Source organism: Haliotis rufescens, unplaced genomic scaffold (genome assembly GCF_023055435.1).
Source record: "Haliotis rufescens isolate VD_foot unplaced genomic scaffold, xgHalRufe1.0.p SCAF_101, whole genome shotgun sequence".
Classification (NCBI taxonomy): Eukaryota; Metazoa; Mollusca; class Gastropoda; order Lepetellida; family Haliotidae; genus Haliotis; species Haliotis rufescens.
In genome coordinates this window covers 773,966-798,106 of record NW_025963782.1, presented here as the reverse complement: position 1 = coordinate 798,106, position 24,141 = coordinate 773,966, and the positions used below count along the sequence as shown (strand labels likewise).

The following is a 24,141-nucleotide window of genomic DNA, read 5'->3' as shown; positions in this document are numbered from 1 at the left end:
TTTCTTCACTTGTTTTAGCAGTATACATATCTGGTTAATTTCCTAGACAATGAAGATGTCATGCAATCACTCCTTGCCAGAGGCTGACACTACAGGAAACACTACTCGGATCATAAGGCTAAAGTGATATGCGGGGAGAATTTATGTTTCTTTCCCTTGGTTTTTGTTTCATAATAAGAAATAAATATTGGCTACCAAGCAATGTTTTTGTGTGTTAATGCTTCCGTAAACCCAAAGTAAACATGCTACACCCATGAGCAGACTACTTTCTATCTGTAAAAAGGGTGAGGTACTTCTCAGGTTACTCTTTATGTATGTCATATGTTGAACTATGTTCTATAATCATGATAGTACTATTCCCTGATTGATGATCAACTGTTAAACCCTATATATCCGCATTTGATTCTAAGATATTAAGTTGTTTCTGTAAGCCAGATACTACATCAGATACAAGTACAACATCGTCTGCAAACATCAACCACAAGATGTCAAGTACATCAAGGAATAATTGTACCCCATATTTACAGTTGTCTACAATTTCCATAGATAATTCATTGATAAAGAATGGGTACAATGTGTGAAGCCCATTTCTGGTGTCCCCTGCTGTGATATTGCTGGAATATTGCTAAAAGCGGCTTTAAACCATACTCACTCACTCATTGATAAAGAAGGAGAATACAAGAGGGCGTAATATACAGCCTTGTTTTAAACCAATAGGACAGTTAAACTATTCACTACACACACCACCGCTGCGTCTTACACATGCTTTCACCGAGGTAGAGATGGGTTTAGGGGCTTTTAACATTTTCCTGCTTAAACCAGATGCTGACAGACAATTCCAAAGCTTAGTACGATTAACCGAGTCGAAGGCTTTTCTGAAGTCAACAACGCCAACAAAGAGCTTCTTTTTCTTCTTTGATAAACAATTTTGTACAGTTGTATCTAAAGTGACTACGTGATCCATTGCAGAGTATCTATGACGAAAACCAGCTTGAGTTTCTGTTACTTTACCCCTCATATCTGCCCAATTAGAAAGTCTGGTATTTAAAATGGAGGTATAAATTTTACTTGCTACACATAAAGGAGATATTCCTCTAATTATCTGGATTTTATTTGCTGTCTTTTTTATGTAGGGAATTATGGTTGTCTTTGTCCAGGACTCAGGAAGTACACCAGACTCCATTAGCTTGTTAAATAAAGTTCTTAAGAATGGAAATATTACAGGTTCAGAGCATTCTTTAAATGGTCAGTTGCTGCTGAGTCTCTTGATGCGTGATGGGTGACTCCAGTGTTAAAATGCCAAGACAAAATGCAGCCATCCGGAATTTTCTAGACTGACGAACAAAAGTAACAAAAGGGTAAACATGAGAATAGTACTGTTTAATGTTAGTTCTCAGAAAATAGCAATAAACTGGTGGATTGTCAACTTAGTAACTTTAACTCCCGACCATCTGGTGTGCAACTTTTCAAAACTAACCGTCCATCAGCAAAATAGACCGTCTCGGACAGTCAGGCAGGTGGGTATATCAAACACTGATAGTGATATACCTCTGTATTAATTTCTCATGTGACGATAAATTCGTTTACCTTCATTGGACTTTTTTTGCCAAATCTTTTTAGATGACATCTAGCTTCTCGTTTTGCGTGGTCACAGTCCAAATTATAAAGCCCATCTGTGGCTTGCTTCTGTTAACAACAAGTTTCTGCATTGAGAATAATATTTACAAACATTTCTAAACCAACAGTGATATTAGTTTCTCATATACTACTCATTTCTTAAAAAAATTGAGTCAAGGGCATATGTTTTGAATCGACCTTGAAGTCCATATGAAATTCATGACAAAACGTCTGTACATTAACAGAACCAATAAAATAATCGACCACACTGCACCCTTGTTGAGATATATAGGTGCACCTCCCTTCCATATCACCACATGGTCTACCATTAAATATGTACAAATTATGGGTAAAACATAACTCACGTAGCTTATGCCCGAAGGCGTTAACAACATCATCGTGGGCCTGTCTATGATTAATAGGAACTGACTGTTTCTTGGGAAAGGCTGTGGTATCAGGGCCAGGTTTGTCAAGTGTCTCTGGTGGGTTATTATCCCCACCACCACGAGCGTTCAGGTCCCTTCATATGATGACCTCGCAGTCATGGTCAGCATTTTCAATTTGGCACTGGTCAACTTTCTCTATGGCCGTTGTCTTATCAGTTGCCACACACAGTGTTGAGCTGATAGGGCATACATTCCAAACAGTAAAATAACTCTGCTACCACAAAGTGTTTTATCAATCTAAACATACAATGTTATCAGTTGTTATTTGTTGGCAGGATGTGGTTATTGTGTTTTTCACCAACAAGATTACATTGCCGGATAGTCTACCAGCCTAAGCTAGCCTATTATTTTTAATGATAGACATACCATAAGCAGAGAGCTGAGGTATGACTATTTTTTGGTCAATGAAAGTTTTGACGAGGCGTATTATTTCAACTGTTTTTGTGTATTCCATAAATTCAGAATTACTGATTTTTTTCACAAAAATTTCAAAATTCAAAGTTAAAAGTTTAAAGTCGGAAAGGACCTGGAATGATTTGCACCTAATATATAGAGAATCTCACCCGAGTGTCTTTTGATGTCAAAAATATCAACATGATCAAAATTGCTAACAGCTTCAGTAGCAGAGCCATTAGTGATGTCATTTGATTGTGATGTCATGGTAACCAGTGACATCACAATGGTCTGCAAAGCATTGTGGTGTAATTTCATTGCAGCGATATCTACAATAATGACACCCCAATATGTTCAAGCGGTACGAATCTGATTTTCAATATGGCCACCAGGGGAGCCATATTGAAAAATCTCTTATGGCCATCACTCTGCCATTTTCTTTCAAATTAAGTGAAATTTGGTAGTTGTGTATTTAGTAGTGGGGTTCAACACTTGTTTTTCATTTTTTGTTTTGACCTTTATGTTACATTTTCACTTTGACCATGCTCCTAAATACTCTCAATATACATTTACTCTCACTATAAACATCCTCTAATCAGAAATCACTGGATCAGTGAAGCTGAAACTTCACTTGCTGGTTCCCGCCAATGATGACACCTGTATTAATTCAACAGGTTCATCCTTTCATTCCCCGTGTGCCAGTCATGTGATACTGATGTAAACCCAAATCTCTAATGTACTCTCATTACACTGTGTGTTACACAAGGCAAGTCACTGTGGTATGTTGTAGCTCACCCTTCTCTACGCCAGTCCCGTGATACTGATGTAAACCCAAATCTCTGATGTACTCTCATTACACTGCCTGTTATACAAGGCAAGTCACAGTGATATGTTGTAGCTCATCTGTCTCTATGCCAGTCATGTGATACTGATGTGACCCAAATCTCTGACGTACTCTCATTACACTGTGTGTTACACAAGGCAAGTCACTATAGTATGTTGTAGCTCACCCGTCTCTACGCCAGTCACGTGATATCGATGTAAACCCAAATCTCTGACGTACTCTCATTACACTGTGTGTTACACAAGGCAAGTCACGGTGATATGTTGTAGCTCACCCGTCTCTATGCCAGTCCCGTGATACTGATGTAAACCCAAATCTCTGATGTACTCTCATTACACTGCCTGTTATACAAGGCAAGTCACAGTGATATGTTGTAGCTCACCTGTCTCTATGCTAGTCATGTGATACTGATGTAAAGCCAAATCTCTGACGTACTCTCATTACACTGCCTGTTATACAAGGCAAGTCACAGTGGTATGTTGTAGCTCACCTGTCTCTATGCCAGTCATGTGATACTGATGTAAAGCCAAATCTCTGACGTACTCTCATTACACTGCCTGTTACACAAGGCAAGTCATGGTGGTATGTTGTAGCTCACCCTTCTCTATGCCAGTCACGTGATACTGATGTAAAGCCAAATCTCTGACGTACTCTCATTACACTGCCTGTTACACAAGGCAAGTCACAGTGGTATGTTGTAGCTCACCCGTCTTTATGCCAGTCACGTGATACTGATGTAAACCCAAATCTCTGACGTACTCTCATTACACTGTGTGTTCACAAGGCAAGTCAGGGTAGTATGTTGTAGCTCACCCGTCTCTACGCCAGTCCCGTGATACTGATGTAAACCCAAATCTCTGATGTACTCTCATTACACTGCCTGTTATACAAGGCAAGTCACAGTGATATGTTGTAGCTCACCTGTCTCTATGCTAGTCATGTGATACTGATGTAAACCCAAATCTCTGACGTACTCTCATTACACTGTGTGTTACACAAGGCAAGTCACGGTGATATGTTGTAGCTCACCCGTCTCTATGCCAGTCACGTGATACTGATGTAAACCCAAATCTCTGACGTACTCTCATTACACTGCCTGTTACACAAGGCAAGTCACGGTGCTCACTCGTCTCTATGCCGTCTCGATGCTGTAGTGGACTTAGTTTATTCGAAACCGGTGTCCTTGGTATGAAGTATGGGACAACTTTAGTGGGACAGTTGGGATAGTATGTTGGCATAATACAGTTTATGACAATATTCCAATATGAGCAAATATGAAATAATTGTTGACCAGAATAAAAGCAGAAGTCATAAGTGGATATACAGTGTGTATTTATACAATATTCAAAGTTAATAATTAATAAAAGAGTTAAAAAAAGATTTCAATATCAATACAAATTTTTAACTTAGTGCAGGCGAGCAGCCCTTTTAGTATTTCGTTTTAGTTTGTGAATGTGTACTACCTGAGAATTTCTTAGGGGGGGGTGTCTAAATCTGTATGGTTCTGATGGTCACGATACCTTGCCTACGATCTGATGGGTATCACGATACCTTGCCCATGATCCGATATTACGATACCTTGCCCACGATCCGATACGTATCACGATACCTTGCCCACAATCTGATACGTATCACGATACCTTGCCCACGATCCGATACGTATCACGATACCTTGCCCACGATTTTGATATATATCACGATACCTTGCCCACGATCCGATACGTATCACGATACCTTGCCCACGATTTTGATATATATCACGATACCTTGCCCACGATCTGATACGTATCACGATACCTTGCCCACGATCCGATATGTATCACAATACCTTGCCCACGATTTTGATATATATCACGATACCTTGCCCACGATCTGATACGTATCACGATACCTTGCCCACGATCTGATACGTATCACGATACCTTGCCCACGATCGGATATATATCACGATACTTGCATGTGCTCTTATCTGTGGTGCGTAAGCCATCTTTTTCATCGACAGGATGGCCAAATACCTTGCACACTAACGATCTACATTTGGCAGTGTCAAGTAGGGCACAATGGATGAAAATATTTAAATTTTCACTACTAATTTTCACTAGTCATTAATATTTGGTGTAACATTTATTAAAAAAATACATTTTTAAGAATCAATACTTTTTACTTAATGTGTGATTGTGATCGACGCTTGTTTCGAGAAGTACAAAAACCCCGATCAAACGATGCCTCTGCGTATCGTCCCACTACAAAGTATTAATATCTTTTTTTATATTCACTCCTTTCTATCCAACCAAAAGGGCTACATTGAGTAGTAACGCACGATGTTTTGAAAATGTCTGTGCTTATTTATTTGCAAACAATTCAAAATGTAATTGGGTAATGGTATTTGTATTGTGTGGGAAAAGCAAAGTTGCTGGTTATCTAGAGCCCTGATCTTAGTTGTCCAAACATCTTTGTCTTTCTTTCTTTTATCTTTCTCTTTTTGTGATGTTTTGTTTAATCTTCTAATCCAAACAAGTGGTTTTTAACACAGATCAGTGTTAATTCTTGTTATACAATATCATGGATAAGATGTATATTTTTATTTCAACTAAAAGACCAGGTTTTCAGGAAGTTTCAAGCCTTTATACTAGTGTTTATGCTCAATAAAGTATATACAGTAAACTATGTTTATATTGAACACGCTTATAACAAACTATGGTTATAACTAACTAAAATTAGTAGTCCTTTTGAGTTCGTTATAAACGTTGTTTACTGCAAAATTATGCAAAAGTATCGCAATATGTATTGTATCAGGAGAAAGTCGTATCGTGATAACCCTAGCAGTTACTTTATGCAGAGATGTAATAGATCAGATTATAATTAGCTTGAGACTAATGGTAAGTCATGTTTTCCTCAGAAAGGCATTTGTGTCTAATATGATAAAACAAATATCATGGGGACAAAGATGAATAGGACAGTGAATTGAGAAAGTCCCATGTTTACCATACAGTCTGTTGGGGTTGTACAGAATGCCTCTTTGCATGTGTTAGATTTGTTTGGTGTTTCATATGTCCAACTATCAATACACTGCAGACACGCACTACACATATGTAATACTGTATCCAACGTAATAAGCGCCCAGGGCACTCTCAAATTAGAAATAGGGGGCTCTTATTAGAATATTATTTTGGTGAAAAAAACAGAGTTGAAAGATAAATTTTGTGGTTTATGCTGACAGCCTGAAATGTTTATATACGACAGATACATTTTTCCACAATTTAATTGCCCGTAATTAAGGGTGCATATAACACATGAGTGGGTATTATACGCGAATAAATAAGTCTTGTGTACATTGATTAATCGGAAGGGGTGCTAAATGGGATTGTTCACAAGCCAATATATTAGCAAATATCGCTGTCGGAGCTTATTAGAGTGGGGCGCTTATTACGTTGAATACGGTAGTTGCTTCATTTGTCTAAGGCGGCATGGGTGGCCCAGTCGTCAAACACAAAGCAATTCATTGTGCAGAGATGCGTCCTTTGGACACATCTGACACCTGTGATTGTGGGTTTGAATCCCAGATCGCCCTGATTATGTTTCTAGGTTTGTCAGCACCATACCCGTGCTCGTGGAAAATGGCCGAGACCTGCATCGCTTGCCTCCCACACTAAGGGCGGTGGGGTAGCCCAGTGGGTAAAGCCTAGTGGGTAAAGCGTTCTCTTGTCACGCCGAAGACCTGGGTTTGATTCCCGAAATGGATACAATGTGTGAAGCCCGCCGTGATATTGCTGAAATATTGCTAAAAGCAGCGCAAAATCAAACTCACTCACACACTCCTCCCACATTAAGCTGACACACTATGATAAAACTGGAATACTGTTCGAAGCAGCGTTGAACCCAACTCACTCACTCAAACTAACAATAACACTGATAACACTGCAATAACAAAACACTGAATGCAATTCATCTTAAACATCTCATGTGCTAATTTGTGTTTACGTGAACTAGATATTAGCACACTTTGGAAGTGAGCACACCCTCAATTCTTTATTTCAGTACGGAAATAGGCAAGATTCGCAATACACGCAATGTGCAGGCCTTTATCCTAGGGCCAGTATTCGTGTCCATGAAGCTGGTGATATTCCTCATGGTGCTCGTGTATGTGTGTACGGGAAAAGTGCTGATGTCCAAGTCCTTGTTTGTGGCCATTGGACTTCTGCATGGCATCCGAGTTTCTGTGACTCTGTTCATTGCCCTCGGCTTTCAGTTCTCTGCAGAGACAGCCGTCTGCTGCCAGCGGATACAGGTTTGTCATCTTTCAGTGTAATGATACAGCTGTACAGTGGGGGTGGGGGCTTTGTACAGCTGTATAGGTGGTGTTGTGGGTTTGATATAGCTGTACAGTGGGGTGGGGGCTTTGTACAGCTGTATAGGTGGTGTTGTGGGTTTGATATAGCTGTACAGTGGGGTGGGGGCTTTGTACAGCTGTATAGGTGGTGTTGTGGGTTTGATATAGCTGTACAGTGGGGTGGGGGCTTTGTACAGCTGTATAGGTGGTGTTGTGGGTTTGATATAGCTGTACAGTGGGGGTGGGGGCTTTGTACAGCTGTATAGGTGGTGTTGTGGGTTTGATACAGCTGTACTGTGGGGGTGGGGGCTTTGTACAGCTGTATAGGTGGTGTTGTGGGTTTGATACAGCTGTACAGTGGGGTCGGGGGCTTTATACAGCTGTATAGATGGTGTTGTGGGTTTGATACAGCTGTACAGTGGGGGTGGGGGCTTTGTACAGCTGTATAGGTGGTGTTGTGGGTTTGATACAGCTGTATAGTGGGGTGGGGGCTTTGTACAGCTGTATAGGTGGTGTTGTGGGTTTGATATAGCTGTACAGTGGGGGTGGGGGCTTTGTACAGCTGTATAGGTGGTGTTGTGGGTTTGATATAGCTGTACAGTGGGGTGGGGGCTTTGTACAGCTGTATAGGTGGTGTTGTGGGTTTGATATAGCTGTACAGTGGGGTGGGGGCTTTGTACAGCTGTATAGGTGGTGTTGTGGGTTTGATACAGCTGTACAGTGGGGGTGGGGGCTTTGTACAGCTGTATAGGTGGTGTTGTGGGTTTGATATAGCTGTACAGTGGGGTGGGGGCTTTGTACAGCTGTATAGGTGGTGTTGTGGGTTTGATATAGCTGTACAGTGGGGTGGGGGCTTTGTACAGCTGTATAGGTGGTGTTGTGGGTTTGATACAGCTGTACAGTGGGGGTGGGGGCTTTGTACAGCTGTATAGGTGGTGTTGTGGGTTTGATATAGCTGTACAGTGGGGTGGGGGCTTTGTACAGCTGTATAGGTGGTGTTGTGGGTTTGATATAGCTGTACAGTGGGGTGGGGGCTTTGTACAGCTGTATAGGTGGTGTTGTGGGTTTGATACAGCTGTACAGTGGGGGTGGGGGCTTTGTACAGCTGTATAGGTGGTGTTGTGGGTTTGATATAGCTGTACAGTGGGGTGGGGGCTTTGTACAGCTGTATAGGTGGTGTTGTGGGTTTGATATAGCTGTACAGTGGGGTGGGGGCTTTGTACAGCTGTATAGGTGGTGTTGTGGGTTTGATACAGCTGTATAGTGGGGTGGGGGCTTTGTACAGCTGTATAGGTGGTGTTGTGGGTTTGATATAGCTGTACAGTGGGGTGGGGGCTTTGTACAGCTGTATAGGTGGTGTTGTGGGTTTGATATAGCTGTACAGTGAGGTGGGGGCTTTGTACAGCTGTATAGGTGGTGTTGTGGGTTTGATACAGCTGTACAGTGGGGTCGGGGGCTTTGTACAGCTGTATAGGTGGTGTTGTTGGTTTGATACAGCTGTACTGTGGGGGTGGGGGCTTTGTACAGCTGTATAGGTGGTGTTGTGGGTTTGATACAGCTGTATAGTGGGGTGGGGGCTTTGTACAGCTGTATAGGTGGTGTTGTGGGTTTGATACAGCTGTACAGTGGGGGTGGAGGCTTTGTACAGCTGTATAGGTGGTGTTGTGGGTTTGATACAGCTGTACAGTGGGGGTGGGGGCTTTGTACAGCTGTATAGGTGGTGTTGTGGGTTTGATACAGCTGTACAGTGGTGCTATGACGTTTTTGCAGCTGTAAGAATGGTGCTATATGGTTTATGCCCTTGTATTTGGGCTATGTGGTTTATACCACTGTACTGGGGCTATTGTATTTATGACACTGTATTGGTGCCATGGCATTTATGACACTGTATTGATGCTATGGCGTTTATGACACTGTATTGCTGATATTGCGTTAATACCACTGTGTTTATACTGCTGTATTGGTGCTTTGGCATTTATGACAGAGTATTGGTGCTATGGCGTTTTTGCAACTGTAAGAGTGGTGCTATATGGTTTATGCCCTTGTATTGGGGCTATGTGGTTTGTACCACTGTACTGGAGCTATGTGGTTAATACCATTGTATTGGTGCTATAGCATTTATGACACTGTATTGTTGCTATGGCGTTTATGACACTGTATTGGTGCCGTGGAGGTATAGTGCTGTGGGTGTATAGTGCTGTGGAGGTTTAGTGCTGTGGAGATATAGAGCCATTTAGATATAGTGCCGTGGAGGTCTAGTGCCGTTGAGATATAGAGCCATGGAGGTATAGTGCCATGGAGGTATAGTGCCATGGAGATATAGTGCCATGGAGGTATAGTGCCGTAGAGGTATAGTGCCGTCGAGATATAGAGCCGTGGAGGTATAGTGCTGTTGACATATAGAGCAATGGAGATATAGAGCCGTGGAGGTATAGTGCCATAGAGGTATAGTGCCGTGGATGTCTAGTGCCGTGGAGGTATAGTGTCTTGGAGGTATAGTGCTGTGCTTGTTGATCAGTTACAAAAAATGAGGGGTGTAGTTTTTCAGCTTGAATCAACTTACTATTCTACCCAACCATGATAAGTCACATTGTCATCATATATTGTCACAATCTACAGTTAATCTCATCCATATTCAAGTATGTACTCACCATTATCTTAGATTGGATGATCTACAGTAAACTCTGTTTTTAACGAACAAGCTTATAACGAACTGACAGATATTACAAACTGTTTTTTGGGCCCATCCATTTGCTGTATATGGACAGTATATATGCATATACAAACTACGGTTATAACAAACTAAAATTAGTGGTCCCTTTTAGTTATAACCATAGTTCGCCAGAAACCTATGATTGTGGGTTCGAGTCCCGGTTCACCCCGATTATGTTTCTAGGTTTGTCAGCACCATACCCATGCTCGTGGGTTTCACCGAAGTGGTAAACATCTGAGACCTGCATCACTTCGGGCTTTCCTCCCACCTCACTCACTCACTCACTATAACCATAGTTTACTGTACGTAGTTTACTTATGATGATGGACTCATTATTCAAGTCGGTGTACACGTTTGGCCAGTCTTCAGGCAGTGGGCAAGACTCGAGGTTAATGTTGAAGTAATCGAAGGCCTTGGTTCGATTCCCTACATGTGTACAATCTGTAAAGGCCATTTTTGGAATATAGCTTCATGTGACGTAATGTTGACTCATGTTTGTTGTTTAATGCCACAATCAGCAATATTTCAGCTATATGACAGCGGTCTGTGAATAATTAAGTGTGGAATTGATTGACATCATGAGCATCAATCCACTCAATTTTGATATGATGACATGCATCCACTAAACCAGTGAACCTGACCACCCGATCCCATTAGTTGCCTGTAACGGCAAACATTGGTTGCTGAACACCTATTCTACCCCGGATCTTCACGGGTCTGATTCATGCATGCTCAGGGCGGTCGGGTAGTCTAGTGGTTAAAGCGTTCGCTCGTCACACCGAAGACCCGGGTTCGATTCCGGACATGGGTACAGTGTTTGAAGCCCATTTCTGGTGTCCCCCGATGTGATATTGCTGGAATACTGCTAAAAGCGGCGTAAAACCATACTCACTCACTCACTCATGCTCAATTGTCCCCCACACTTGTATACACTGTTGAGGGAAAGAAGCATTCAGTTGATGCTTCAGGTGACTTCAGCAGTTAAATATAGATCATTATGACATAACATGTTCTGCTCTTGTATGACATCAGCAGGAACATGAGGAAAATGTGCAACAATGTGTCTACAATCCTCTCCTTTTGTCGCTGCCCCCAAATATTAGTGTAGAGAATATTTTAAAGTTGAAGTCTAACAAGGGTAACTTTTTTAAGAAGCTTGAAAGCATTCTTAAGCATTTCTTTGTCTCACATTGGGCAAGTTCAGAAGATCATTTGTTATATTTGGGACATTTTAGGCTTTTCTGTATGAGGTGACTTAATGCTTTGTCAGGCTCAGGGATAATGCAAGTGAGTGAGTGAAGTGGGCTTAATGCCGCTTGTTAACAGTATTCCAGTTATATCACGGCGTGTCAGCTTAATGTGGGAGGAAAGCCCGAAGTGATGCAGGTCTCAGCCGTTTACCACCGCCTCCGTGGTCTTGTGGTAGAGCGGAAGGTCCAGGGTTCGATCCCGGGCCGCGTCATACAAAAAGACGTTAAAAGATTGTACTTGTTGTTACCCTGTCTGGCGCTCGGCATTAAGGGGCTAAAACAAGGACTGGTCGGCTCGGAGTCAGTATACTGTGTCTGAGTGGGGTATTCATGTTAAACTGCGGCATGGTATCTCAGTGAGCTAGCACTATAAATCGGCATCAGTCCGGACTAGTACAAGCAGCCACACACACACATACACATGCATGCACGTCGCTATATAAGTGCAATAATCTTGGACGCGACGTTAAACCCAATTTCACCTCACCTCACCTCACCTCAGACGTTTACCACTTTGGTGAAACCCACGAGCACGGGTATGGTGCTGACAAACCTAGAAACATAATCGGGGCGAACCGGGATATGAGCCCACATCAGGTTTCTGGCGTGACCAAGGGACGCAACTCTGCACGGCGAATTGTGGCGTGTCAGACAACTGAGCCACCCATGCTACAGGATAATGTCAAGTGAGGTGTCAAACAACAAACATCTAACATCCGTTTCATGAACCTTGCAGAAATTCTGCTGAAATTATTGTGTATCTTATTGTGTATCACATATACCGTAAATCTGGAAATTAATGCGTCTCCAAATTAATACGACTCCTCACCGCTAGCCAAAAATGTGTCTCAATATCAAGCGACTCCCCCTACCCCATCCCCAGTGGAATGATACATATCCTTGCCTTAATCCAATCAAACAGAAAATAGCACTGTTTATTAGTGCTGAGTGGAGCACTTCCGTAAAAACATTAAACAGTGTTTTCCTAAAAACTACACACAGTTTATATGTTTCATCCATTGACTGGCATTAAGGAAGTTCAAAGGCAATAAAGTAATTGAACCAACAACAGTTCACTGATTGGTATGCCGAGAAGGTGTTGACAAGCTTGACATAAGTGGGTAGAACTCCTGACCCCAGCTGTGATAACTCACCGGATGCCAATTGTGTAATTCCTATTCTTTGAATGACATTGTTACATGTTACATGTTACAACTGCTGCTCAATAAACCCTGTTTGTGTTTATTTTCAAGTCGGTATCTCCGCTATCCAAAGTGTTCAGTGAGGCAGTCTTATTGTTGATAGTCATTCGGAGACATCAATGTGAAGTTAAATAATGCGAGCAAAGACGGTTCGCATTTTCGCATTTAATTCACAATCACTTTATTTTCAAGACTTAAAATATTTTGGGGTTGGATTGATCTATGCGTGTGTGTCGTGTCATCCTTAACTATTCCATTACGAGTGTCCCCAAGGGTTACCAGGACATAGGTCCCTAGTGAACTTCAGTGGTGAATCTGTGATCTATCTGTGGTATATCTGTGATCTATCTGTGGTGTATCTGTGATCTATCTTTGGTGAATCTGTGATCTATCTTTGGTGAATCTGTGATCTATCTTTGGTGAATCTGTGATCTATCTTTGGTGAATCTGTGATCTATCTTTGGTGAATCTGTGATCTATCTTTGGTGAATCTGTGATCTATCTTTGGTGAATCTGTGATCTATCTTTGGTGAATCTGTGATCTATCTTTGGTATATCTGTGATCTATCTTTGGTGAATCTGTGATCTATCTTTGGTGAATCTGTGATCTATCTTTGGTGAATCTGTGATCTATCTGTGGTGAATCTGTGATCTATCTTTGGTGAATCTGTGATCTATCTTTGGTGAATCTGTGATCTATCTTTGGTGAATCTGTGATCTATCTTTGGTGAATCTGTGATCTATCTTTGGTGAATCTGTGATCTATCTTTGGTGAATCTGTGATCTATCTTTGGTGAATCTGTGATCTATCTTTGGTGAATCTGTGATCTATCTTTGGTGAATCTGTGATCTATCTGTGGTGAATCTGTGATCTATCTGTGGTGAATCTGTGATCTATCTGTGGTGAATCTGTGATCTATCTGTGGTATATCTGTGATCTATCTGTGGTATATCTGTGATCTATCTGTGGTATATCTGTGATCTATCTTTGGTGAATCTGTGATCTATCTGTGGTATATCTGTGATCATCAGTGCTACATCTGTGGGAAAGCAAAGATAAATCAGTTCCTTGGTGTCAAGTCAAAGTCAAAGACGTTTATTGTATCAAAGGCCATCGGCCCATATACAAGTTCAGATAAATACAGTGGGTGAGAATTTACAGATTGGGAGATACTTATAAAAATATAACATTCATTTAACAATCGGTGATAATCATCAGGACTTTCTAGGGTCTGGTAATTAAAATTCTGAATTTCCACTCAACATGTTATTTTGTAATTCCATCCCATGTTTTACAAACAAAGACAGTTTAAACATTACGTCAACATCATTCGATGACAAAATAGGAACAAACGCTATTCTACTCGTCTTAGACAAGTAACATTCTGGTATATATTTAGTACGTAGTTCTGCATAATAAGGACATAAGGTGTCCCTTCTAAGACCAATACCAGGTAGGAACTCACAAGGTGAGCCCACACACACAGAGGGTGTTATTTCTCTTTGTTGAATGGGGACCCTGGGTTTAGACGAACTCCATTTGCCTCCAATATCAGCCCAACTTTAGCTCATTTGAACAAGAGCTCATTGTCAGTATGCTACCAAAGATAGCAGGACAGGTTACCCCACACACAGAGGGTGTTACTTCTCTTTGTTGAATGGGGACCCTGGGTTAAGACAAACTCCATTTGCTTCCAATATCAGCCCAACTTTAGCTCATTTGAACAAGAGCTCATGGTCAGTATGCTACCAAAGAAAGCAGGCCACAAAGTTAATTTTTTACCAATATGGCTACTATGGCTACAAGAGTTTTTTCCAGGTAGCCAGTGGTAAGATCAAGAAGTCAAGCCAATATTGTAGGCTGTATGTGTGCTTGCTTGTTTGATGGTTAACGCCGCACTCAGTAATATTCCAGCTATATGATGGCAGTCTGTAAATAATCGAATCTGGACCAGACAATCCAGTGATTGACATCATGTGCATCGATCCATGCAATTGGGATCGATGACATGTATCAACCAAGTCAGCGAGCCTGACCACCCGATCCCGTTAGTCGCCTCTTTCGACAAGCATAGTCTCCTTTTACGGCAAGCATGGGCTGCTGAAGACCTATTCTACCTCGGATCTTCACGATTGTAGGTAGCTAAAAGCATTTGAAATTATCTTTTATCAAATAACTATTATGATATGTACAAGTCATATCACTAGTCTTGAAATTGTATATATCAGTGGAAACTACTTGATTTTTGTTATTTGTGACTCAAACAGTGATGCAATTTATATTACTAGATTATTTAGGTATATCCTTGCTTATCCAATGAGCATTGTCAACTAAAATAAAATACTAATTACATTAATATTTATGTATTTCTGTTCATTATTGACTTTAGGAGGTATTATATGCAAGTACAATTATTAGCAGTATGTTTTCCACAATCAGCTTTTATTTTTTTTTTGTCTTCAAATGTGAAGGAATAGAATTTAGTTGCCACAAGATATTTTTCAAGGTAGTCATTTGGCTACCTCTGAATTTTAGACAGTAGACAAATTGATATTTGGGTCGATTTGGCGACTGTTTTAGTTGCTACTTTGGTGCCTGGATAGCTTCAATACATTCCATTCACACAGTTGATTCTTGTGCCTGAGCATGTCACCATTTATTTGTAAAAATACTAAATCATTGTTTCTTTGCATGCAGATCAGTTGCTTATTAACTTTAACTGCTGAGCAATTTTTATACATGTTATACCCATAAAATTAAAAAAATTATCATTTGCTTTTTAGTGCCCAAACCAGGAAAAAGCATAATTAATCTGCAATGGTCTTACCAAGTTTTTATTCTTTTTTTAACATTAGCTCAAACATCTGGGTACATGGTCTCTTACACCTACACCTTGTTTTCGTCAGTAATTGGATTTCAAAATTTCTTTTTAGCATAATTTGTATAATATATGTCCTTTCTTGTGATTTTAATCTGTTATTCCTTCTTCAAGGGTTATTCTGCATATCACCTTGTGGCAGCCACTTCTGCTTGCACGTTGCTGATTGTTTGTGTGTTAATGTGATGCGAGTGTCACGGACCATAACCGCCATGTCTTGTAGAGCTGCCACCTTGTTGTCATAGCAACCTATCATATATACAGACACACTTCAGGAATTCAGCAAGCAGGGTTATAAAGTTATAGATTTTATTGGTAATGATTGTGTTCTTTTGACATTTGTATGTCTATACTTTTTGTATTAAGTAGTAAATGAATACATGTATAAGCACTCATGAGTGCTTAAACAATTTTCCTATTTGTATGTTGTTTTCTCATGATTACAGGAGTTGTTGATGAAACCTGCTTCATTATTTTCGTTGAAGTTAAAATGTAATGTTAACTGTTTTTTAGAATCCCAAAGTTCAATTGAAATCTGGATTTGAATGTTGATCTGCATTGCTTAATGTCTTAAATTTGAGATATTTTTCTTTTCGGCAGTTAGGTGTAGCTCTGAAAGGTGTTGTTTTCTAAAGTGTTCTGTTTCCTGTTTCCTGTTTCTTGTTTCCCGTAAGCAGGGCAATAGTTCGCTGTGGAAGTGTGACAGACTGCAACATCAACATTTCTTAAAGTACCAGATAATGATCAAATACGTATAACCTATTTCAAACTGCTCGAGCTTATATTTCAGTCTACACTAGAAATAGGTCAATAGTTACGTTTGATTACGTGCTGATTTTTAGCTCACCTGACTGAAAGTCACGTGGCTCTGTGTCATGGCCTGCTTGTCCAGTGTCCGGCATCAGCATCTGTAAACATCCTCTTCCCTGGAACCAGTGGACCAGTGATGCTTATTTCTACCAATGATGACTCCTGAGTTTGTTCAAAAGCTGAGAATCTTATTTTGTATGTGGTCATCAAGGCAGCCATATTGATTGCTGCTACTCAGCCATCTTGTTGAAATGTAATCTAATGCTCTTAAATTCTCTCAAAAGATATATTTTTTATATCATCTTCTTCTCTCAAATTGCCAGACTGAGAAAGCTGTACTTTGACATGTATATTTGCATGCCAGAAACCTATGATTGTGGGTTCGAATCCCAGTTCGCCCCGATTATGTTTCTAGGTTTGTCAGCACCATACCCGTGCTTGTGGGTTTCACCGAAATGGTAAACGTCTAAGACCTGCATCACTTCGGGCTTTCCTCCCAAATTAAGCTGACACGCCGTGATATAACTGGAATACTGTTTAAAGCAGCGTGAAACCCAACTCACTCACTCACTTGACATTTAAGCTGTTGATTATACTAATACATCCAGGTGAGCTACAGTTCCGTGGCTCTAATTTGTAAAATATTTGATAACATCTGTAACATTTTATTTTATTTTATTTTTTTCTTCTAAATTTCCCTTCTGCTGTAGTAGATCTAGAAATAGATTGATTTTTTGGTGAGTGCTAGCTTCAAGCAATTTCCAGACTGAAACCAACTTATGTACATGATGTACAAGATTTGGGCAAGTGTAAAAATGGATGTTATTGAACACATTCCAACATCTCAATGATGCCAGATGATGCTTGTACTGAGGCTAGAAAATGCTTGTACTGAGACCAGACAATGCTTGTACAGAGCTAGACAATGCTTGTACTGAGGCCAGACAATGCTTGTACTGAGGCCAGACAATGCTTGTACTGAGGCCAGACAATGCTTGTAGTGAAGCCAGACAATGCTTGTACGTAGGCCAGACAATGCTTGTAGTGAGGCCAGACAATGCTTGTTGTGAGACCAGACAATGCTTGTAGTGAAGCCAGACAATGCTTGTTGTGAGACCAGACAATGCTTGTACTGAGACCAGACAATGCTTGTCAGAGACCAGACGATGCTTGTACTGATGCCAGACAATGCTTGTACTGAGGCTAGACAATGCTTGTACTGATGCCAGACAATGCTTGTAGTGAAGCCAGACAATGCTTGTACGTAGGCCAGACAATCCTTGTACTGAGGCCAGACAATGCTTGTAGTGAGGCCAGACAATACTTGTACTGAGACCAGACAATGCTTGTACTGAGACCAGACAATGCTTGTACTGAGACCAGACAATGTTTGTAATGAGGCCAGACAATGCTTGTAGTGAAGCCAGACAATGCTTGTAGTGAAGCCAGACAATGCTTGTACTGATGCCAGACAATGCTTGTACTAAGGCCAGACAATGCTTGTACTGAGACCAGACAATGCTTGTACTAAGGCCAGACAATGCTTGTACTGATGCCAGACAATGCTTGTACTGAGGCTAGACAATGCTTGTACTGAGGCCAGACAATGCTTGTAGTGAAGCCAGACAATGCTTCCACTGAGACCAGACAATGCTTGTAGTGAAGCCAGACAATGCTTGTACTGAGACCAGACAATGCTTGTACTGAGACCAGACAATGCTTGTACTAAGGCCAGACAATGCTTGTACTAAGGCCAGACAATGCTTGTAGTGAAGCCAGACAATGCTTGTACTAAGGCCAGACAATGCTTGTACTGAGACCAGACAATGCTTGTACTGAGACCAGACAATGCTTGTACTAAGGCCAGACAATGCTTGTACTAAGGCCAGACAATGCTTGTACTGAGACCAGACAATGCTTGTACTGAGACCAGACAATGCTTGTACTAAGGCCAGACAATGCTTGTACTGAGACCAGACAATGCTTGTACTGAGACCAGACAATGCTTGTACTAAGGCCAGACAATGCTTGTACTAAGGCCAGACAATGCTTGTACTGAGACCAGACAATGCTTGTACTAAGGCCAGACAATGCTTGTACTGATGCCAGACAATGCTTGTACTGAGGCTAGACAATGCTTGTACTGAGGCCAGACAATGCTTGTAGTGAAGCCAGACAATGCTTCCACTGAGACCAGACAATGCTTGTAGTGAAGCCAGACAATGCTTGTACTAAGGCCAGACAATGCTTGTCAGAGACCAGACAATGCTTGTACTGAGGCCAGACAATGCTTGTAGTGAAGCCAGACAATGCTTCCACTGAGACCAGACAATGCTTGTCAGAGACCAGACAATGCTTGTACTAAGGCCAGACAATGCTTGTACTGGAGCCAGACAATGCTTGTACTGCAGCCAGACAATGCTTGTACTAAGGCCAGACAATGCTTGTACTGAGACCAGACAATGCTTGTCAGAGACCAGACAATGCTTGTACTAAGGCCAGACAATGCTTGTACTGGAGCCAGACAATGCTTGTACTGCAGCCAGACAATGCTTGTACTAAGGCCAGACAATGCTTGTACTGAGACCAGACAATGCTTGTCAGAGACCAGACAATGCTTTTACTGATGCCAGACAATGCTTGTACTAAGGCCAGACAATGCTTGTACTAAGGCCAGACAATGCTTGTACTGAGACCAGACAATGCTTGTCAGAGACCAGACAATGCTTTTACTGATGCCAGACAATGCTTGTACTAAGGCCAGACAATGCTTGTACTAAGGCCAGACAATGCTTGTAGTGAAGCCAGACAATGCTTGTCAGAGACCAGACAATGCTTTTACTGATGCCAGACAATGCTTGTACTAAGGCCAGACAATGCTTGTACTAAGGCCAGACAATGCTTGTACTAAGGCCAGACAATGCTTGTACTAAGGCCAGACAATGCTTGTAGTGAAGCCAGACAATGCTTGTAGTGAAGCCAGACAATGCTTCTACTGAAGCCAGACAATGCTTGTACTAAGGCCAGACAATGCTTGTACTGAGATCAGACAATGCTTGTACTAACGCATGTACTGATTGCTCTAACTAGGACTAAATAAAGATCTGATGGCCACAGTTTGTCTGTTGATGAATACAGTTCTCCTGGTCCAGACTCAATTACTGTCCTGTGATCTTTTTTATTTATCTTTTCCTCGCAATGAATTAGGATGGTATATCAATAACAGGATTAGGATGGTATGTCAATGTAATGTGCATCCCCCAAACTAACACACTGTGATAAGACTGAAGCTCTTCACAGTAGAGCTTCAACAGGTTCAAACTGTTTTACTCGAGTACCCTGAGGGTGAGGCATAAAACTTGACTCGTTCTCAAGTATCCGATAATAAAAACTTTTTGAAGATATAATTGCCTCACTATCAATGCTATTATATATACTATATATACCCCACCTCACTTATAGCATAGATAGTTTATCTAAGTTAATGAAACATCTTTCTTTCATTTTATACAGCATGTGAATTGAAAGTAACAAAGTATGTGAATTAGAGTTATCTCCCCTCAGCAAGGACTCGACTCGCCAATAACTGAGACGAGTTTTGTTGAAACTGACCCATCCCCGAGTACTTGAGTACTTCACAGCAGCATTAAGTCAAATACTGATACTAACACTGATACTGATACTGATGTGATCTGATACTGGCAGTCCGGAGATCCGTTGGCACAAATGGCGGCACAATTGCAATGGGTTCCTGTCGACGCTCCGCTACAGCTCCGTGGCTGCCAGCCTCCTGGCCATCATGCTGGTCCTGGTTCTGATGTCTTGTCGTGTCTCCACGCGGATAGTGTTCACGGCCCGGCTCTACATGGGCGTGACTGGAGGGGTGCTGGTCGGGGCGGCAAGCATCGGAGTACAGCAGCTGTCAGAGTTGCGTGTGGGCATCTCCCGAATCAAGGTAGAATAACCATAAACATTCATGCATGTACACTACTGCAGTACCTAGAAGCTGGACTTGTTCACGAACATGTTTTGACAGCTTGTGTGAAATTTCTAAACTGTCTGCCCTCGATCAAGCTTAAGATTCTGAAATTTACCCAGGCTGGCAGGATACTGAAATTTTTACAGTGTATTTTATTGCACAACTCTCCTATTTCTGTAGATCAATACAACCTTCAAGACAAAAAAATGCAATTAGTATCCTTTGAGAATCAATGCTGTGAGATGAGAGTTACCCCCCTTCATAATATTTGACTCAATTTGGGTTTATTTATTGTTACCTTCGCAGAATCAAATTTCTTGAAATATAGGCTGTTGCTTATTCAAGCTAGTGAAATTCAAAACTGGCTTGTAACTTTTAAAGCTTGCCAGCCCACCTGCCCATCAATATATGGAGACTATTTCGCACACTGATTGATAGCCCAAGGCAATCTGGGATCCTTGATGTTTTCTGCTATTGTCTTGGGAGCACTTCCATTATGACAACAGGGTGGTGACATGAGCCAGGCACAGTCGGACATGTTGTCCACTGCACTGTAAGTCACTGTTATGTTCACGGCCTGTTCAAATTAAGGCCAGACATTTTTATAATTTTGTTTTTATTTACGGATTCGGATATATAGTGCAGGGATGGATAGCAGGTATACCATTGCTTGTGGAGGTAAATTTTATCAATAGTTTGAGGTAGGGATCAATCGATTATGCGATAGTATTTTGATCATTTTATTTAGTATCATATCAGGTCCAGCATACTTTATATATTTTAATTTTATTACTTTATACTACCGAAATGTTGAAGTTGACATATATTAAACATGGAAGTTAAAATAAAGTTTGCTGTGGTTCCTGAAAGTGCTTGGATGCATAGACACACACCAATATTCCAGCTTGATTCGTCAGGGGGCGGTCGGGTAGCCTAGTGGTTAAAGCGTTCGCTCGTCACGCCGAAGACCCGGGTTCGATTCCCGACATGGGTACAGTGTGTGAAGCCCATTCCTGGTGTCCCCCGCCGCGATATTGCTGGAATATTGCTAAAAGCTGCGTAAAACCATATTCACTCATTGATTCATCAGGAAGTGCATTGTTTATAGCAACCTGTGGTGCAGGCTCTCCTCCCAATCAAATTCTAGTTTTATATTCCAGCTGGTAATGAAGCAGAAAACTAAAATAGAATTGAATTGCTTTTTCTTTCTGTTTCTTTTTTCCTGACCAACCAACAGGTACTTTCCTGTAGAAAATATGTACAGCAAGTATTGAAAAAGTGTGGTCTTAGCAGTGTTTTTCACAACCTTTTGTCATCTTCCTGGGAATTCAGGAGAGACCACAGAACTGAAATTGGATTATTTGATAAAAGTACAAATCTGTCATCTTCAGTGTGTTAATTTTCTCCAGCAGTGATGGAAATCACACCCTGTTTATAGTGTAATAAGGAAGGATGTAGGTTTGGTTTGTCTCCACCTGATGTCAGTGTGAGGATTCAAAGGAGGAGTACCGTATTCGACGTAATAAGCGCCCAGGGCGCTCTCAAAATTAGAAATAGGGGGCTCTTATTAGAATATTATTTTAGTGGAAAGAGTTATAAGGTAAATTTCGTGTTTTATGCTGACAGTCAGAAATGTTTATGTACGACAGATATATTTTTCCAGAATTTAATTGCCCATAATTAAGTGTGCATATAACAGATGAGTGCATATTATACGCGAATATATAAGTCTTGTGTACATTGATCAATCGGAAGGGGTGCTAATTAGGATTGTTCACTGGTCAATTTATAAGCGAATATCCGTGGGTGCTTATTAGAGCGGGGCGCTTATTACGTCGAATACGGTATGTCACAAGGAACTCATTCTCTATGACTAAATATCCACAATGACTACAACACTGAACACTGTTCACTCACTCACTCACTCACTCACTCACTCACTCTCTTTGGCCATGTGGTGGATTGGAAGTGTGGTAGTACATGTGTTTATTTGCTTGCTGAAGTACCAATAAATAAAATAGCAACCACTTACATGACATTTATACTATACACACAACACACACAGCACACACAGCACACCCTGCACTAACAATATGCCCTGAAACTCGGGTTGTTATTAAATTGTTGATAATTTATTGATGTTATTCAAAATTTCGTTATCCCACAGAATAAATTAAGAGGGACTGATATAATTGGATTCTTGATCGATTCCATGAATTGAAAATAGGTCTTCAGCAACCCATGCTTGCTGTAAAAGGCGACTATGCTTGTCGTAAGAGGCGACTAACGGGATCGGGTGGTCAGACTCACTGACTTGGTTGATGCATGTCATTGCATCCCAATTGTGTGGATCGATGCGCATGATATTAATCACTGGATTGTCTGGTCCAGACTCGATTATTTACAGACCGCCGTCATAGAGCTGGAATATTGCTGAGTGCGGCGTTAAACAACAAACCAACCAAAACCAAATGAAAATAAAACCAACAAATTATTAAATTGAAACACAATATTATGTTCCTTTTTCCTCTGGTAGAGCACTATTCAAAATGACATCACCCAACATTCCCTCACTCACTCTAGGTCTGTAGTGTTGTGGGGATGATGGGGGTAGTCTTCTAGTAAAAACATTCGCTTGTCACTTAGTTAGCCCAGGTTTGAATCCTGACAATATTCATATAACTGGAATATTGCTGAGTGTGGCGTTAAACAACAAACAGGATGCTGACATGGCTGAGGCCCATTTCGCATGTCCCTCCCCATGATACGGATATATTGCTAAAAAGAGACGTAAAACTGACATTAGTCCCATGGTGATAAACCCTTACACATTAATGTGAAACCGTAGTATAATGACACTTTTCAAGTGTTCATTCAGCTTCCTGAGTATTTCTTTTCTTAACAAACAAGTAAATAGTTGTAAACAGTCGATCCACCCACAACCAACAACCAACAGAAGAACTGGGAGGAAGTCAGAGCTCCAGATAAGCTTTTGGTGTTGTGGGTATTTTACCCATTCATTTTAAAATCATTGGGTATCAGTAATTCCATCTGGGTATTCAAATTTCTGTTACCCACTAGTTTTTACACATGTGGGTATTTAAGTTAAATATTTAAAAACACTATTCATCTAGTCCCTGCAAACTGGTTTCATGTGGGTTCGAGAGCTTTATAGGACTCAAAAATATAAGATACTTCCACAAGAAAGTGTGATGGCAAATGATCATGATGTAACTGTCATCGTGGAGTTTGGCAAGGTTGACGGAATGCCTGTTTATAATTTCAAAATAAGTTGCTGATTTGCAAATCGAATACGCAGGGTTACTTCACAATATTTTGATGATACACACATGTTTTATTTTTGTAGCGAATCTGTAGTGTTCATTGCGTATTTCTGCATTTCTGATGCGTATTTCTGCATTTCTGATGCATATTTTACGCAGATACGCAGCTTGTCTGGATCTCTGGAAGTGCTCTTGGTTTTCACTTGACTGGCACTATTATGGCTGGTATAGAATCTTTACTTTCTGCTGATCTGCCACTTCAGAAGGGCTCGGCACCTCTGTGTAAACCTGTTACACATGTATGGAAGTTGATGAGGTCTCTCTGGCTGGACACTTACACAGAGTGTCATTGCTGTTCGCTGTTTATATGATTACTGTGGAAGTCCCTGTGTTT

The 24,141-nt window shown here is 41.0% G+C and overlaps 1 protein-coding gene across 5 annotated transcripts in view; it reads left to right on the top strand.

Annotated features, from left to right (window-relative positions):
* Positions 1-24,141, top strand: part of LOC124128430 (ATP-binding cassette sub-family C member 4-like) — a 150,474-nt gene that overhangs the window by 42,945 nt on the left and 83,388 nt on the right. For 2 of the 5 annotated variants that reach the window (XM_048391895.1, XM_048391898.1), the window contains one exon: positions 7,339-7,588. The exons of 2 other annotated variants lie outside the window; for them this stretch is intronic. In XM_048391895.1, the coding sequence (XP_048247852.1) occupies positions 7,339-7,588 (250 nt within the window). Of the gene's footprint in view, positions 1-7,338; positions 7,589-20,189; positions 20,440-24,141 lie in introns of all 5 variants that reach the window. One more of the 5 variants, XM_048391896.1, reaches the window with a different exon arrangement.